This window comes from Ranitomeya variabilis, chromosome 1 (genome assembly GCF_051348905.1).
Source record: "Ranitomeya variabilis isolate aRanVar5 chromosome 1, aRanVar5.hap1, whole genome shotgun sequence".
Classification (NCBI taxonomy): Eukaryota; Metazoa; Chordata; class Amphibia; order Anura; family Dendrobatidae; genus Ranitomeya; species Ranitomeya variabilis.
In genome coordinates this window covers 757,262,795-757,281,226 of record NC_135232.1, presented here as the reverse complement: position 1 = coordinate 757,281,226, position 18,432 = coordinate 757,262,795, and the positions used below count along the sequence as shown (strand labels likewise).

General features: G+C 43.6%; 1 protein-coding gene across 1 annotated transcript in view; it reads left to right on the top strand.

Moving 5' to 3' along the window:
• The window catches only part of ATP5F1D (ATP synthase F1 subunit delta), a 34,965-nt gene extending 16,798 nt beyond the window's left edge, over positions 1 to 18,167 (top strand). Inside the window, exons 3-5 of the mRNA XM_077271346.1 lie at positions 5,498 to 5,586; positions 17,204 to 17,332; positions 18,105 to 18,167. Of these exons, the coding sequence (XP_077127461.1) occupies positions 5,498 to 5,586; positions 17,204 to 17,326 (212 nt within the window). The 3' untranslated portion in view covers positions 17,327 to 17,332; positions 18,105 to 18,167. The remainder of the gene's footprint in view (positions 1 to 5,497; positions 5,587 to 17,203; positions 17,333 to 18,104) is intronic.
• Positions 18,168 to 18,432: the final 265 nt, after the last annotated feature.

The following is an 18,432-nucleotide window of genomic DNA, read 5'->3' as shown; positions in this document are numbered from 1 at the left end:
CTGTGTCCCGCCTATTGGGTGATGCAATGAAATCAGGAGCTGCACGTTCTCTGCCCTCTTCTCTCTAAAGTTGCTCACTACACTTTAAGGTGTATCCATGCAGCGAGAGGACCCAGAAAGGGGAGCGCCTGGCCACTGTGCATACAGACAATGAGCTATGCACGTGCTCAGCCTGCACAGCCAGTGTCAGTGCACACATGGGGGGTAGCATTCGCTCTAAGAAGCAAGTGCTGTCACAAGAAGCAAAGGAAGTCCCGAAGATGCAAAATAAGATGTGTAACAGTGCACTCAGCTCTTGGCCACACCAAGGGTGCACCAAATCCTACTCATTTGCATAGGCATTAAGTTATTTTCCAGTATGTCCCTCCAGACAGCACACCAGGAGGTAGTCCTTCTTTGACCTATGACTGGACAGGACAGGATCATAGAGAGGATAAGGCCTCTTTCACACTTCCGTTTTTACAATCTGCACAGGATCCGTCAAAATGTTGAAAAGACGGATCCTGTGCAGATTGTAAAAAAACTGGTGCACTGGGCCCGTTTTTCTGAGGGACCCGTCAAGGCTATGTGCACCTGGTGCACAACCCAGGTTAAAAATAATTTTAAAAAAATCACAATATTCTTAACCTTCTGGCGTCCCGGCAAGCGTTACCGATGCTCCTGATAGCTGGCGTTCCCAGTAATGCCTTGCGTGCAATGACCTCTGACGTCGCGGTCTCGTCATCGGGTCATTTCGCAAGGCATTACTGGGAACGCTAGCTGATGGGAGCATCGCGAGCATCGTTAACTCTGCAAGGGACGCCGGAAGGTGAGAATATTGCGATTGATTTTTTTTTTTTTTTTAATTTATTTTTTAACATTATATCTTGTTACTATTGATGCTGCATAGGCAGCATCAATAGTAAAAAGAGAGCGCGAGAGAGAATATCACTGACTGGAAATTCTTCCACGGATGCTCAGTTTCAAAAGACTGAACCAGTCTCTGGATTCCTGCTTTTGACAGTCAGTGACGGATCATGCGCCCATAGGCTTCCATTATAGCCGACGGGCAGCGCAGGATCCGTCACTGAGCAATTTTCCGATGTACAGAAAAAACGTTCCTCTGAACGTTTTCTCCGCCCGACGGACAGCAATTTTCCGACGGATCCAGTGCACGACTGATGAAACCGATGGCAATCTGTCACAATACAAGTCTATGGGGAAAAAACAGGATCCAGCAGAAAAATTTGCTGGATCCTGTTTTTTTCAAAAATCAGATTTCGACGGGAGCTCAAAAACGTAAGCGTGAAAGAGGCCTAAAGGTACCTTCACACTAAGCGACGCTGCAGCGATACAGACAACAATGCCGATCGCTGCAGCGTCGCTGTTTGGTTGCTTGAGAGCTGTCACACAGACAGCTCTCCAGCGACCAACGATGCCGAGGTCCCCGGGTAACCAGGGTAAACATCGGGTTGCTAAGCGCAGGGCCGCGCTTAGTAACCCGATGTTTACCTTGGTTACCAGTGTAAAATGTAAAAAAACAAACACTACATACTCACCTTCGCGTCCCCCGGCGTCCGCTTCCTGCACTGACTGAGTGCCGGCCCTAACAGCAGAGCGGTGACGTCACCGCTGTGCTGTGCTTTCACTTTACGGCCGGCGCTCAGTCAGTGCAGGAAGCGGACGCCGGGGGACGCGAAGGTGAGTATGTAGTGTTTGTTTTTTTACATTTTACACTGGTAACCAGGGTAAACATCGGGTTACTAAGCGCGGCCCTGCGCTTAGTAACCAGATATGTACCCTGGTTACCATTGTAAAACATCGCTGGTATCGTTGCTTTTGCTGTCAAACACAACGATACACGGCGATCTGACGACCAAATAAAGTTCTGAACTTTAACCAACGACCAGCGATATCACAGCAGGATCCTGATCGCTGCTGCGTGTCAAACTCAACGATATCGCTATCCAGGACGCTGCAACGTCACGGATCGCTAGCGATATCGTTTAGTGTGAAGGTACCTTAAGACTCCTCCATCGTCCAGTGTTTTTCCTGTCCCTACAAGGGATAGTCGCATGAGAAGTGCTCCTAGAGTGGAGATATCTTATCCTGTGAGGCTTGATTGTATGGGACTCTGGAGTGTCAAGGGGGTAGTTGCGGCCTTCTCTTCCCTCCCTTCCTTTCCTGTCAAGCAGTCCGGGGCTGGCCCCGAATAGGGGTCACTCAGCCATCCGTCACTGTGTATGGACTCCTGTGGGATCGGGGGATCTCTGCCTTCCCTCCCCCCTGTCAAGTGGTCCTTGTCAGATATCTCTCTGGGTAGAGGTCCCTCAGCCAACAGGCAGCCAGTGCTCCTGTCGCATTAATGCAGTATTCATGGTTGTGTCGCCACTTCACTCCATGGTGGGCTCTCTGCATTACCAGCTTCTCCTGTTCTTCTGATGGCATCCAGAGCTTTGGAATGGTGGGGAGGCAGCCCAGGTAAGTGCACTGTATAAATGTTGTCTAGAATGTATGGACACTATCCACATGCCTGTATGCCAAATCTGGGCCTTCGACCCCATGTCCTGAAATTGGCTTTAGCTAGGCCTTGGACCTCTGGGCTAAAGTTAGGCTGCATGTCTGGGCTGTGTCTTACGGTTTGACTTCAGTTTGCCTCGTGTCATGGCCCCTGCACAATGCCTCATAATTGGGCTTTAGAGTTTAACTTAAGCCAAGAACTCATTGTTGCCCTTATTTTGTAGTTGAATAACACTCAGCTGTTTCCCCTGTTGTATCCCCAGACCACTATCATTCTAATTGCTCCATTTGTTTGAGGGCACATGGTGTTAATACAGCACACTTATCTCTGTAAAGACTGCCCTTCAGCTGCAGGCCATTAGTTGGCTTTTTCAGATGGGGCTACTGTGCAGGAACTCTGGGCCTCGTAGTGCCTGACTATCTTGGGTCCTTGCTCTGCACACCTTGTGTCTCTAGGCTCCATATGTCTGGACTGAGGTTCAGCTTTCTTTGCCTCTTTCTTTTTAACTTGGCTTAGCCGAGTGAGCAGCTATGCTCGGATTGGTTTAGTATTTCTTCTGTTCAAAACAGGAGTCTCAATTCAGTTACTGTCCATGATCGGTCTACTCAGAAGTGTTCAGACTTAAGGGAACCTGTCAGCAGGATTGTGCACAGTAACCTACAGACAGTGTCAGGTCGGCGCTGTTATTCTGATTAAAATGATGGCTTGGTTGATGAAATCTGTCTTGTGGTTGTTAAATCTTTATTTTCAGTTTTTAGTTAGATATCCCCATTCCTGGGGGGTGGAGGCCTGTGGGGGGGATTTATGTGGTGCCCTTATTAGGTATTCATACTGAAGACTGCTGACAGGTTACTGGTATTGAATACCTGTACATACTGAAGAAAAAAAAAAGAACCTTCTGCAGGCAGGTGCCTGCACTGCACCATAATCGCATGTTTAGTGTCCTAGTAGCCATTGTTGTTGATGTTATTGAGCAAGTACAAAAAAGTTAGTTTGAAAATGGTGCTTCTGTGCAGTAGCAGCTATCTGTGTATATAGAGATCTGATAGCTTCTACTGAGCAGGCGGCGCCATCTTGGAGGAGGACATTTTATTTCTTCTCCAGCAAGATGGCCTCTGCGCAACTACACCTATCGGATCTCTATACACAATAATAGCTGCTACTGTGCAGGCGTGACAGTTGCCATTTTCACCTGCATGAAGAGGTGGTTTTTTTTGTTTTGTTTTTGTTTTTAATTTCTTCAGTATGTACAGGTATTCATTATGGAAACTAGGGGGTAGGCCAGTGAGGGACCAGTGACCTGTCAACAGTCTGTATTATAAATACGTAATCAGAGCAACACACACACACACACACACACACACACACACACACACACACACACACACACACACACACACACACACACACACCACCCCAAGGCTCTGGTAGATCATTAACTAAAAACTAAAAATAGATTAAACAACCACAAGATGGAGTTCATTAACCAAGGTATCATTGTAATCAGTATAACAGAGCCAACCTAACACTGTCTGTAGGTTACCCAGCACAATCCTGCAGACAGGTCACCTTTATGGTCTATTCTATGGCTTCAGAGTTAGGCCGGGGTCACACCAGCGTATAACACGGACGAGTGCCATGCGAGAAAACATCGCATAGCACTCCTGACCAGTGTTAATGTATGGGGCAGATCACATCTGTGATTATTTTCTCATGCCGAATCTGCATGCTAGAACAATCGCAGCATGCTACGATTGGCATAGAGCCTCGGCTCACTCGCACCCATATAAGCCTATGGGTGCGAGTGAGATAATGCACATCACTTGGATATCATCAGTGTGCGGTGCGGTATATGCAGACGCCGGCAGTGGAGGAGATGGAGAAATTATTTTCTCCGCCTCCTCTGCAGCTGTGCGAGAGGTTCGGGGTACAGACGCATGACACTCAGCAGAGCAGGAGCCGAGAGTCATTAGCATATCTCATCGGATGCCATACACTAGTGTGACCCCGGCCTTATAAGTATGACCTACCCAACAATCACTGCGGTTCATTATTGGTGTTAGAGTTCAACAGGGGTGAGTCTTTCTGCTGTATAATTTATCATATTTATACTGAACATTTGGCCTTATAGACACACATAGATAATCAGACACTCACTGCAGTGATTAATCTAAACAATATCTAGAATTGTCTATATTTTCTTCTGATCTTGCAGATCAGTTACTACATCTACTCTGGTTTTTGGCTGGGATTTTTTTTTTTTTTTAGGGCTTCTGTACCCACCGTGGTTCTATTTCATTGATACTGCTTCTGTGTTGCTGTCCGGAGGGACGGACTGGAAAAGGGGAATTGGACCTACGGGTAGTTCTGTTTCCCTCAGGACAGCACCCTTAGTGCCCCTCCCTTATGTTTGTCTTTGGCCTTACACAAGCTGGATCTTCCTACAGCTTGGTTATTCATCAAGCCCCCATGGCTCGAGATTGAGCTGAAGGCCATTCGTGTTTATCTTGCTTATGAGTTTGTGTCTCGTTGAGACTATTTGCATCCATTGTTCAGTAGTAATTTAAAAAAAAAAAACCTGGCGATGGGAGGAGTCTTTTAACCTCTCTTTGATCCTGTCCCATCATAGGACTACCTCTTGGTGTGCTGTCCTGGGGGACTCCTGGAAATCAAATCAAATTACGAGTAGGTCTAATTTCCCTTTTCTCAAGCATTGTCCCAGTAACAGATACAGTGCTAATATGAATTTATAGGGGCTAAATCCCACGGGCTGTATAGTTAGTTTTCAATGAATTTGGGGGGTGACTCTCCATTTTAATTCTTAATAAGGGCAAAAAAATGAATCAATCACTTGTGCTTTTGGATTGTAGTTTTAAAATTTAGTTCTGTTGATACTTATAATCTTCAATAAAAAATGAAAATCACTTTTCTTTTTTTTTACTGTTACAAACTTGTATTAATGAAGATTTGCTTTTAATATGCTGTCATTGTCTCTAGTGAGCAGCGGATCAGTGACTGTGAATGCAGACTCCTCTGTTCAGCTGTTGGCTGAGGAAGCGGTGACTTTGGAAATGCTGGATCCAAGTGTAAGTTTATACCCAGTAGAGAATAAAACAAGTGACACTAATAAATACTTCCATGTCAACTGCTTTACAGAAGTTAGGGAGGAGGCCAGTATCTGCTTATAAATCATTTTGTACACCATAGAGAGAAAAAAGGAATTATGCTTTAACTAGATGGTGGCCCGATTCTAACGTATCGGGTATTCTAGAATATGTAGGTAGTATGTAGCACAGGCTACGTACTATATTGCACAGTGACTTAGTATATAACACAACCGATGTAGTATATAACATAGCTACGTAGTATATAACATAGCTACGTAGTATATAACATAGCTACGTAGTATATAACATAGCTACGTAGTATATAACATAGCTACGTAGTATATAACATAGATACGTAGTATATAACATAGCTACGTAGTATATAACATAGCTACGTAGTATATAACATAGCTACGTAGTATATAACATAGCTACGTAGTATATAACATAGCTACGTAGTATATAACATAGCTACGTAGTATATAACATAGCTACGTAGTATATAACATAGCTACGTAGTATATAACAGAGCTACGTAGTATATAACAGAGCTACGTAGTATATAACAGAGCTACGTAGTATATAACAGAGCTACGTAGTATATAACAGCTACGTAGTATGTAACAGAGCTACGTAGTATGTAACACAGCGTACGTAGTATATAGCAGAGTTACGTAGTATGTAACACAGCCACGTACTGTATTGCACAGGTATGTAGTATATTGGTTAGCCACGTAGTATATAGCATAGCCACGTAGTGTATTGCACAGCCACGTAGTGTATTGCACAGCTACGTAGTGTATTGCACAGCTATGTAGTGTATTGGTCAACGACGTAGTATATAGCAGAGCCACGTAGTATATAACATAGCCACGTAGTATATTGTAGAGGCACGTAGTATATTGCATAGCTACGCAGTATATTGCACAGTCGATGTAGTATATGACAGAACCGACACAGCCAAATAGTATATTGCACAGCTACGTAGTACAGTATATAACACAGAGCATGTATTATATTACACAGCCACGTAGTATATTGCACAGTCACGTTGTATATTGCCCAGCTACATAGTATATAGCACAGAGTAGTATATAACAGAGTCCATGCAGTCTGTAACACAGCCCACGTAGTATATAGCAATGTGGGCGCGATATGCGTGGTTAAAAAAGACTTAAAATAAAAAATAAACATACTCACCTTCCGAAGGCCCCTTGAAGTCCTGGCGCCTGTGTGCGGTGCACGCGGCAGCTTCCGGTCCCACGGTTGGTATGAGCGCAGGACCTGTGATGACGTCGCGGTCACATGACTGTGACGTCATGGCAGGTCCTTCTCGCATAGCATCCTTGGCACCGGAAACATGCAGCGTTTCCTGAACGTGGAAACATACCCTAAGTGTAGCAGATTTTTTGCGATTTTTTTTTTTTTTTTTTTTTTTTTTTTGCGGTTTTTCGCTATAAAAATGCTATAAAACCTCGGAAAAAAGCTCACATTAAGCATCCTATTTAATAGAATGCAATCTGCATTTTTTGTGCACATGCGTTGTTTTCCTGAGCGGAATCGCATTCCAGAAAAAAATGCAGCATGTTCATTAAATTTGCGGAATCGCGGGGATTCCGCACACATAGGAATGCATTGATCTGCTTACTTCCCGCATGGGGTATGCCCACCAAGCGGGAAGTAAGCAGATCATGTGCGGTTGGTACCCAGGAGACTCTCCTCCACGGACTGGGCACCATATAATTGTTTAAAAAAAAAAAAAAAAAAAAAAAAGTTAAAATAAAAATAGTGATATACTCACCTTCTGATGGCCCCGGAATCTTCCCGCCTCTCAGCGGTGCACGCTACGGCTTCCGTTCCCAGGGATGCTGTGTGTGAAGGACCTGTGATGATGTCGCGGTCACGTGACAGTGACATCATCGCAGGTCCTGCACACAAAGCATCTATAGGAACGGAAGCCGCTGTGGAGATCGGCTGCCTTCAGAAGGTGAGAATAACCTTTTTTTTATTTATTTTTTATTATTTTTAACATTCTATTTTTTACTATTGATGCTGCATAGGCAGCAGCAATAGTAAAAAGTTGGTCACACTTGTCAAACAGTGTTTGACAAGTGTGACCAACCTGTCAAGTTTTCCAAGCGATGCTACAGATCGCTTGGAAAACGCTAGCATTCTGCAAGCTAATTATGCTTGCAAAACACTCGTTTTTAGCAGGAATATGCATGCCAATTCCGCATGTGATATACCCGCGGCAGGAGTTGCAGAATTGCCGCGGAAATTTCTGCGACGTGTGCACTTAGCCTAATACATAAGTGACTTGAACTGGAATATTCCTTAAGAATCTATTTGTTCTCTTTTTGGCAAAAGAAGGCCGCAATATGTGCCACTCATGTGGTTTCTTTGGTTGCAAGATTGCTCTGCATATGAAGTCCCAACCGATTCTTCACTCTGCAGTTATATGAAATGATTGTTGATCTTATTACATTTTTTGCACTTACGGTATTTTGTTTTGTTTCTATGCAAAGTTAACATAAAATTAGAAAAAGTAATTTTTTTTAGATGAAAGAAAGCATTCACATGACACAACAGTTCTTGTGCAATAGCTCATATCAAAACTACAAGTCTATACTGTAATCATTGCATGTAATATCAAAGGGGAATGTTCGCCAACTGAAGTGGTTGTTTCGTAACACAATTCATTTCTTTTGAAAAATGACCCTTGTAAGTAAATATCTAATTTTGCTGTCTTTGGCTAATTCCATATACCATATTTTTTTGGACTAGAGGATGCATTTTTTTTTTTAGCAAGAAGAAGCTTTTGCTAAAAGTGTGCCCGTCTTACAGACTTTAGACAGTTTGCTATGGTTGAGAAAAACACTGACCGGGCCCCATACGATCACCGTAAGAACTATGAAGCAGGACCGTTCTCTCTCTTCCAACTTTGCACTGATCAGCCTGATCGGTGCAGGGCAGGACAGAAATCTACCATCATTAAAGCTACAAGCACATGCTTGTAGGGAACTTCAAAATGTGAGATTAGGTTTGTGTTCCACGCAGTGTATTTTATGGGGGTGTATAAATTAAGAGACTGTATTCCCTAACGTAAGAGGTTATCCCTTAACACTGTACAGATTAGGCCACTTTTCATTTGTTTTACTTTTTTTCCTTTCTTCCAAGAGCCTCAAATGGAGCCCACCGCTTTGAAAAACATTATTTATTTGCAGACATATGCTTACTCTGGAGGTAAATAGTGTTCCAATTCTGCCAACTTGCCTTACTTAAAGGGAATTTGTCCACAGGTTTTTGCTCCCATCTGAAAGCAGCCTGATGTAGACAAAAAAAGCTCAATCCAGTGATGGATCACTTTGTGTGAGAATGGCTGCACTCAGTAATCTGAGTTTTTACATTTAGCTATGAAGCCGAGCTGAAAAGCTGCCTCCGCCTACACCAGGCTCTGTATAAACAATGTCTATATACAGTGAGGTACTTATCACAGAAGGGGGAGTGTCAGACCAGAGCTCACACCAGCTAGTCTCCGTGATAAGATACTGATCATTGCTAGAAAACAAAACCCAGGAGCACTGAAATCTGTGCTTTAACCCCTACATCATGCTGTCTTCAGATTACATAGCAAAAACCTGCTGACAGATTTCCATTAAAGTGTTTACCAGGAAGAAATGAAAGGAGCTGCTGGCTGTAAGACTTAAGGCCCCGTCTCACATAGCGAGATCGCTAGCGAGATCGCTGCTGAGTCACAAGTTTTGTGACGCAACAGCGACCTCCATAGCGATCTCGCTATGTGTGACACGTACCAGCGATCAGGCCCCTGCTGCGAGATCGCTGGTCGTGTCGGAATGGCCTGGACCTTTTTTTGGTCGCTGAGGCCCCGCTGACATCGCTGAATCGGTGTGTGTGACACCGATCCAGCGATGTCTTCACTGGTAACCAGGGTAAACATCGGGTTACTAAGCGCAGGGCCGCGCTTAGTAACCCGATGTTTACCCTGGTTACCAGCGTAAATGTAAAAAAAAACAAACAATACATACTCGCCTTTCGGTGTCCAGGTCCCTTGCCGTCTGCTTCCTGCTCTCACTGACTGCCGGCCGTACAGTGAGAGCAGAGCGCAGCAGTGACGTCACCGCTGCGCTCTGCTCTCGCTGTACGGCCGGATCTCAGTCAGAGCAGGAAGCAGACGGCAAGGGACCTGGACACCGAAAGGCGAGTATGTACTGTTTGTTTTTTTTTTACATTTACGCTGGTAACCAGGGTAAATATCGGGTTACTAAGCGCGGCCCTGCGCTTAGTAACCCGATGTTTACCCTGGTTACCCGGGTGCTGCAGGGGGACTTCGGCATCGTTGAAGACAGTTTCAACGATGCCGAAGTCGTTCCCCTGATCGTTGGTCGCTGGGGAGAGCGGTCTGTGTGACAGCTCCCCAGCGACCACACAGCGACTTACCAACGATCACGGCCAGGTCGTATCGCTGGTCGTGATCGTTGGTAAATCGCTTAGTGAGACGGGGCCTTTAAGAGCATGCACAGAGCCGCTACTCCTGGCACCAGTAAGCACTGTAAGTGATGGCTATAAGCACACCCCAGCACTTTGACAGCCCGCTCTACACAGATATGCAGCAGAGCGCCCGGGGCATGCTGTCAGCAGCCACTCAAGGTATAGTGAGCGGTGACTTCATCTGCTCTCTGCACACCCCCATGACTGAAAGCCGGTGGCTCCCGGGAAGGAATAGGTTCATTTTCTACTGGTATCTGCACTCTCGGTAAGGCAACGAGTGGCATAGTAACAAGATTTGCCTGCAGGTTAAGCAGATATCTGCAGGAAGAATGTTTTCTAAGGTGACCGGTCCCCTTTAACTTTTTTTTCAATTTGCATCACTCTCGAGAGCTTGGTTTTTGCATTCACTTTACGATGTACTGAAAAACATGAAAACAAATAATCCTAGAGTGGGGTGTGATGATGGGGGGGGAATTACAGTTAAACCATTTTTTTTTGGGTTTCTTTATTGTCTGGGTTCATTGTGCTGTACAAATTACTGTTTAACATGATTCCTTAGTTTAGGCCAGCCCATTTACCGAGATGCCAAACTTGTATTTTTTGTATTGTTGTTTTAGTGCTTAAAAAAATCTGAACTTTGTTAAGAAAAAAAATGGTTTGACTTTCCTGAGCTCTGAGTTAGTGTGTTAGTTTGCCTCTTTTGCTTAACCCCTTTCTGCCAGCTGACGGAATAGTACGTCAGCTGGCAGAACCCCCGCTTTGAGGTGGGCTCCGGCGGTGAGCCCACCGCAAAGCCGCGACATGTCAGCTGTTTTGTACAGCTGACATGTGCGTGCACTGCGCGCGAGCGGAATCTCGATCCGCCCGCACCCGTTAACTAGTTAAATGCCGCTGTCAAACGCTGACAGCAACATTTAACTAGCGCTCGCGGCTGGAAGTGCTCGCACCGCTGACCCCGTCACATGATCGGGGGTCATCGGTGCATTGCCATAACAACCAGAGGTCTCCTTGAGACCTCTATGATTGTTGATGGCCGATTGCTTTGAGCGCCACCCTGTGGTCGGCGTTCAAAGCACACCTGCATTTCTGCTACATAGAGGTGATCTGTGCTTCACCTCTATGTAGCAGAGGCGATCGAGTTGTGCATGCTCCTAGCCTCCTATGGAGGCTATTGAAGCATGCCAAAATCAAAAAAAAAAGTGTTTAAAAATGTAAACAATAAAAAATATATAAAAGTTCAAATCACCCCCCTTTCGCCCCAATCAAAATAAAACAATAAAAAAAAATCAAACGTACACATATTTGGTATCGCCGCGTTCAGAATTGCCCGATCTATCAAAAAAACAAAGGATTAACCTGGTTTCTAAACTGGCGTAGCGAGAAAAAAAATCAAAACGCCAAAATTGTTTTTTTGGTCGCCGCAACATTGCATTAAAATGCAATAACGGGCGATCAAAAGAACGTATCTGCACCGAAATTATATCAATAAAAACATCAGCTTGGAACTCAAATAAGCCCTCGCCCAACCCAAGATCACGAAAATTGGAGACGCTACAATTATAGGAAAATGGCACAATTTTTTTTTTTTTTTTAGCAAATTTGGATTTTTTTTTTTACCATTTAGATAAGAGAACCTAGACATGTTTGGTGTCTATGAACTCGTAATGACCTGGAGAATCATATTGACAGGTCAGTTTTAGCATTTAGTGAACCTAGCAAAAAAGCCAAACAAAAAAAAAAAGTGAGATTGCACTTTTTTTGCAATTTTATCGCACTTGGAATTTTTTTTCCCGTTTTCTGTTACACGGCATGGTAAAACCAATGGTATCGTTCAAAAGTACAACTCGTCCCACAAAAAGTAAGCCCTCACATGGCCATATTGACGGATAAATAAAAAAGTTATGGCTCTGGGAAGGAGGGGAGCGAAAAAAGCTCCGGGGGTGAAGGGGTTAATATTTATATTTTCATAATACTTTTATGGACGTTGTTGCTCTGACTGTTCTATAGAAGTCTGAGAATACAGCAGCACACACATTGTGCTTTAAGATATTTGCAAACAATGAATATATGAATCTTAAATGGTATTGCTGGCAAATAGACTATATTTATAAAATGTGAATCTTGGCTCATAAATTGGCCAATTCATTTGAGCCCACCAGCCATGGCAAGGCGTACCATTATTTGGTTTGTATATTATACAGTCACAGCGGCTCGCACCTGTTTACATCTGCTTCATTCTGTTAGGAGGTGCTGGTCAGTTTTTGTAGCATACAATTGGTGGGGACTGCTTTCATATGTGGTAGAGCTCTACGTCTCCGTCTAAGGGCCCATTCAGACATCATTGTTTGTTTTTTATGCAGAAAGACAGTCCAGTTTGTCAGTGTTTTGGATCCAGTTTTTACCATTAGTGTTGGATCAGTAATTTAGTTGAAGAAATTTTTTTTGCAAAGCTTCTGCCTATGGCAGTGTTAAGAACTGAAATAGTCGGTGTCTGTTGCTTTCACAGACCCATAAGGCTTGTACATGTGATTTGATCTGTGAGTCCGATCAAAATTGGAAGTGTGTGTGTGACTATCTTTTTTGTGGACCGTGTGTCAGTGAAAATAGACATGAGATTTGGTCCATAGACTATAGTGCGAACATAGTTTATCTATGAAAAACACTGATGGATAACACACATAGGAAAAATGAACATCTGAAAAAGACCCCAGGCTGATTGTTTGGTAGCATCCAGAATGAAGGAATAACAATGTCACAGCCCCCTGCACCACTTCAATAAGTGGACCGCTGCAGGGAGGATAACACTTCATTTTCTCCCTGTAACCCTCTGCTCTAGTAAGCCTGCCAGATACCATTTAAATGCCATTTAGCTACAGATTACAAAATCTGCAGTTAAATCAAAGCACCACTCCAGTATGTCTGTTTTTTCTATTTTATTTTTATTTAATATTTATTTCATCACTGGAATGTTGACACTGTTGCAAGTTTTCTGACCCTAACATTGTACTTACCAGACGCTGTCTTGAGCTCTTAACTGTGCTGCTTCGGTCGCACTCCGCCATCTTGTGACTGCAGCTTCTGAATGACTGGAAGTCAGAGCTAAATGGCCATAAGCTCTCAATGCATGGCCCCCTTAACACGTCAGTGTTTCCACAACGTGTGATGACTGTTTTCACAAGTACTGGAGACACTTACACACACCCATGATAATCTATGGGGCTGCTCACATGGACTGTGTTCACATGGACCATGTGACCCACATAGACATGTCTGTGTTTTTCTTTTCCAGCAGCACAGATGTTAATGCATCCTGCACACGGATGACAAAGTGTGACATCCCCGTGTCGTCTGTGTGACACATACCAGAATAAAAATAAGATGTTTAAGTGTAAGATGTGCAAAGATAGGGATACATAGATGATAGGTGGGTGAGATATATGTATAATCAGTGTTTTGCATGTATAGTTCACTGCACATGTATTAGGCAAATTAATGGAAATAAAAGGCGTGGGAGCTCCCTTATTTTTGCTAACCAGCAAAGGTAAAGCAGGCTGATATCGGGTTGGGAAAATCTATAGTTATTGTGCTATTCCCATTGTAAAATTACTAGCCCGCAGCCGCCTAGAATTGGCGCATCCATTAGATGCCTGGCCCGTCCTGATTGCCCTGATGTTGTGGCAATCGGGGTAGTGGTAGTTGGGGTTGATGACTGCTGTGATTTGTCAGCTGTAGATAATAATGTGGTTTATATGAGTAGTGTCCCCCCACCACACACACACACTTGTACACTATCCCTCGTTCACCAATTTATTGGGAAAAAAAAATATGCATGTCCATCGAAGAACATAAAATGAAAAATAAACCGAAGGTACAGTTCCTCGTTCACCAATTTACAGTGGAGAAAATAAGTATTTGATACACTGCTGATTTCCCACATACAAAGAAAGGAGAGGTCTGTAATTTTAATCGTAGGTATATTTCACCTGAGACAGTCTTAACCCCTTCATGACCGTGGGATTTTTAGTTTTTCCGTGTTCGTTTTTCACTCCCCTCCTTCCCAGAGCCATAACTTTTTTTATTTTTCCGTCAATTTGGCCATGTGAGGGCTTATTTTTTGCAGGACGAGTTTTACTTTTGAACGTCATCATTGGATTTACCATGTCGTGTACTAGAAAACGGGAAAAAAATTCCAAGTGCGGTGAAATTGCAAAAAAAGTGCAATCCCACACTTGTTTTTTGTTTGGCTTGTTTGCTAGGTTCACTAAATGCTAAAACTGACCTGCCATTATGATTCTCCAGGTCATTACGAGTTCATAGACGCCTAACATGACTAGGTTATTTTTTACCTAAGTGGTGAAAAAAAATTCCAAACTTTGCTAAAAAAAAAAAAAAAAATTCAGCCATTTTCCGATACTCGTAGCGTCTCCATTTTTCGTGATCTGGAGTCAGGTGAGGGCTTATTTTTTGCGTGCCGAGCTGGCGTTTTTAATGATTCCAATTCGGTGCAGATACGTTCTTTTGATCGCCCGTTATTGCATTTTAATGCAATGTCGCGGTGACCAAAAAAAGTAATTCTGGCGTTTTGATTTTTTTTCTCGTTACACCGTTTAGCGATCAGGTTAATGCTTTTTTTTAATTGATAGATCGGGTGATTCTGAACGCGGCGATACCAAATATGTGTAGGTTTGATTTTTTTTTTTATTGATTTATTTTGATTGGTGCGAAAGGGGGGTGATTTAAACTTTAATATTTTTTTTATTTTTTTAACTTTTTTTAAATTTTTTTTTTTACTTTTGCCATGCTTCAGTAGCCTCCATGGGAGGCTAGAAGCTGGCACAACACGATCGCCTCTGCTACATAGCAGCGATCTGCTGTTCGCTGCTATGTAGCAGAAAATCAGGTGTGCTGTGAGCGCCGTCCACAGGGTGGCGCTCACAGCTACCGGCGATCAGTAACCACAGAGGTCTCAAGGACCTCTATGGTTACAATGGAGAAGCATCGCCGACCCCCGATCATGTGACGGGGGTCGGCGATGCCGTCATTTCCGGCCGCCCGGCCGGATGCGGTAGTTAAATGCCGCTGTCTGCGTTTGACAGAGGCATTTAACTAGTTAATAGCGGCGGGTGAATCGCGATTTCACCCGCCGCTATTGCGGGCACATGTCAGCTGTTCAAAACAGCTGACATGTCCCGGCTTTGATGCGGGCTCACCGCGGAGCCCTGCATCAAAGCAGGGGAGCTGACATCGGACATACTATCCCGTCCGATGTCAGTAAGGGGTAAAAGAAAAAAAAAAAAAAAATCCAGAAAATCACATTGTAGGATTTTCAATTATTTCATGCAAATAAATAATTGATCACATACCAACCAGCAAGAATTCTAGCTCAAACCTAATAGTTTTTCTTTAAGAAGCCCTCCTACTCTGCACTCATTACCTGTATTAATTGCACCTGTTTGAACTTGTCACCTGTATAAAAGACACCTGCCCACACACTCAATCAATAACACTCCAACCTCTCCACCATGGCCAAAACCAGAGAGTTGTCTAAACACCAGGAACAAAATTCTAGTCCTGCACAAGGCTGGGATGGGCTACAGGACAATAGGCAAGCAGCTTGGTGAGAAGGCAACAACTGTTGGCACAATTATTATAAAATGGAAGAAACACAAGATGATTGTCAATCTTCCTCGATCAATCTTCCTCCATGCAAGAACTCGCCTCATGGGGTAAAGATGATTCTGAGAAAGGTCAGGAATCGGCCCAGAGCTATGTGGGAGGACCTGGTCAATGACCTCGAGAGAGCTGGGATCACAGTCTCAAACATTACCAAAGGCGTTCGTATACATCAGAATGATAAGTACCTGGCTACTATAACTGCTATATATATGTATCATGGAATGGGGTTACAGCTACATATCAATACTGTAGCCAGATCTCCTGCCTGAAATTTTGGTGCCTCGGCTATAACAAGCTGGTGGACCATATTGCGCACAAAATATCTTTTTTCTGTCTAATAGCACAGTTAGGGCTAGCTCCTAGGGCTAGCCGACGCGGAGTGGGGGCGCCATATCCGCTTCACAGTAGGGTGCCAACCTCCACTGCCAGGCAGGAGTTAGTTCGGCAAGGAGCAGGTAGAGCAAGGTATATGGTGTATGTATAGCACTGTTTTTTGCACTTTAGGGGATGGTGTTGTGCACCTCTATCACATGGGTGATTTACTGCCATTACTGCCCTGTAACATTAGTCGGCAAAATTTTCCTCTATCTGTCCTAGGTGTATGTTGGCATAATTGCATCACTTTGTGAAGCTGGCAGATAGGAGAATTAGGGGATAGTCGACGTTGAGCGGGGGCGCCTATCTCGAATATATGTTTAGGGTGCCAACCTCCGCTGCAAGGTAGGGCATTTTAGTATACACAGTGCAAGGGGCAGTTCAGTTTGGCACGGTTGTGTGTATGTTGACTGTTGATGTCCTAAGTTTTTAGAGATTTAATAAAAATTGTTTTTACTCAGCATCTGAACATATAAGGTTTCCTTTGGTTTTGCTTAGTTTTTTGGACCTTAGTTTACTATTCCACATAGAAACATGGCAGCAGCGTTGATGTCGTGAATGCTGCTGCTAATCACTGCACTCGGTGGTTGTGCAGAGGTAGACGGCACATGATGTACAGTAGTTGTAATGTTGCAACTGCCGCTGTGTCGCCAAAGATAGGGGCAGCAGTGAAGTACTCATTGGAGCACTAGGGGGTAAGTAGGCCTGATTTTCTGTTTTTTGTTTTTTAAAATATAGCTTACACTTACAAATAGAATATAATTTTATATACCGAGAAGTTGAATCTGGAAAAGACTTCTAAGCAAATTACAGCAAAAACAATTTAAGCAGAATTATGACCGTCCCAAATTGGAACAGCAGAATGTTGCACAACAAAATAGCAAATTTATCAAGGTAGTGAGCACAATGTGATCTTCTAGACATTTTGGGCTTTATATTCTTTGGCCAAGATGTCATGGTTAATAAATCTTTGATCAGCTTTACACTGAATCGTGATGCTGTAACAATTGCTTTGCTTATGTCTGCTTTTTAATAGATTGCAAAGTCCAACCTTGAAAAGGCCCTGGCAGAGCTGCAGAGTGCTGGAGATGAAGTAGCAAAGGCAGAAGCACAGGTTAACCTAGAGGCTTGTGAAGCCATTGTTAAGGCCCTGGAGTAAGCCCAGGTTGGTATCTCTCAATTGCACACTTGTTTCTTGCACTAACCAATGCTTTTCGTCTGCTGCTCCTTACTAAATGAGTGTAGGTGGTGTGTGTGCTTCCCAGCTCTGCATCATGTATTCCTACTGCTCTTGTGCTGTGTGGCAGGATCTGTCTGCATGATGTACACACTGCTTCCTCATACTTGGAACGTATGTCCCTCTACGGCATGGTTTTAACCTGCTTTTTTTTTTTTTTTCTTCCCCTCTGCTCTCCCACCCACTCTTGACACATCGCTCACCCACCTTACATCTGGTATCCCCATGCCTCTGCACACGCCACATTATCTCACATCTCCTTTATCCACATGCAGACAAGTGCTCGCTCCTTCTTTGCTTGTGCATCCTCCTCATCCCACCTTCTCAGTTTGCACGTTCCTTTTCCTGCATGTATGTGTCTTCATCCTTTTTTTGTGCTAAAGGTATGTCTGACAACACTATTAGGTTGTATGTGCTCCATTGTAACACAGGAGACACTGCATTTTCCGTGGTTAGGCTTTGTTATATGGACACTGCTGTGCTGTGTAGGTGCCTTCCAGTAGGCTCTGCCAAGCTCTACATCCCACTGCTGCTAATCAGGATTTTGGTGCTTCCTGCTCTCTGAATTTCCTTTAGTAATGATGGACTCTCTGCTCAGAGCACCAGTTTGCCACAAGGTGGTGGTAATGTGATATTTCTCATGCACTGCCACATATGTATTGCTTGATCTAAATTCTATCTTTTTTGTCTTCTTTTACAGGGTTTTTGTCTGTATGTTTCTGGCCGTTGTCTCCCCCAAATAATAAAAATGTCTAACTGCTGACTTGTGTGCTTCTTTGTATTGTGTGACATACTGTTTTAGTGCTATCTTATATTTCCTGACCTTTCGGATATTCTCACAAGAATACTTTTGCATAATAGATAATTAAAAAAAAAAAGGTTTGAAAGCTCACTGGCAGGTATGTGGGCTGACCTAAAATCTGTGTTCGGTGCAGGCATAATTTACAACTAGATTATAATTTCAAATGATAGTGAAGATCAGACAGGTGACCTTTGTAGGGTAAACTTAAGCTGCCCGTAAATCCGAA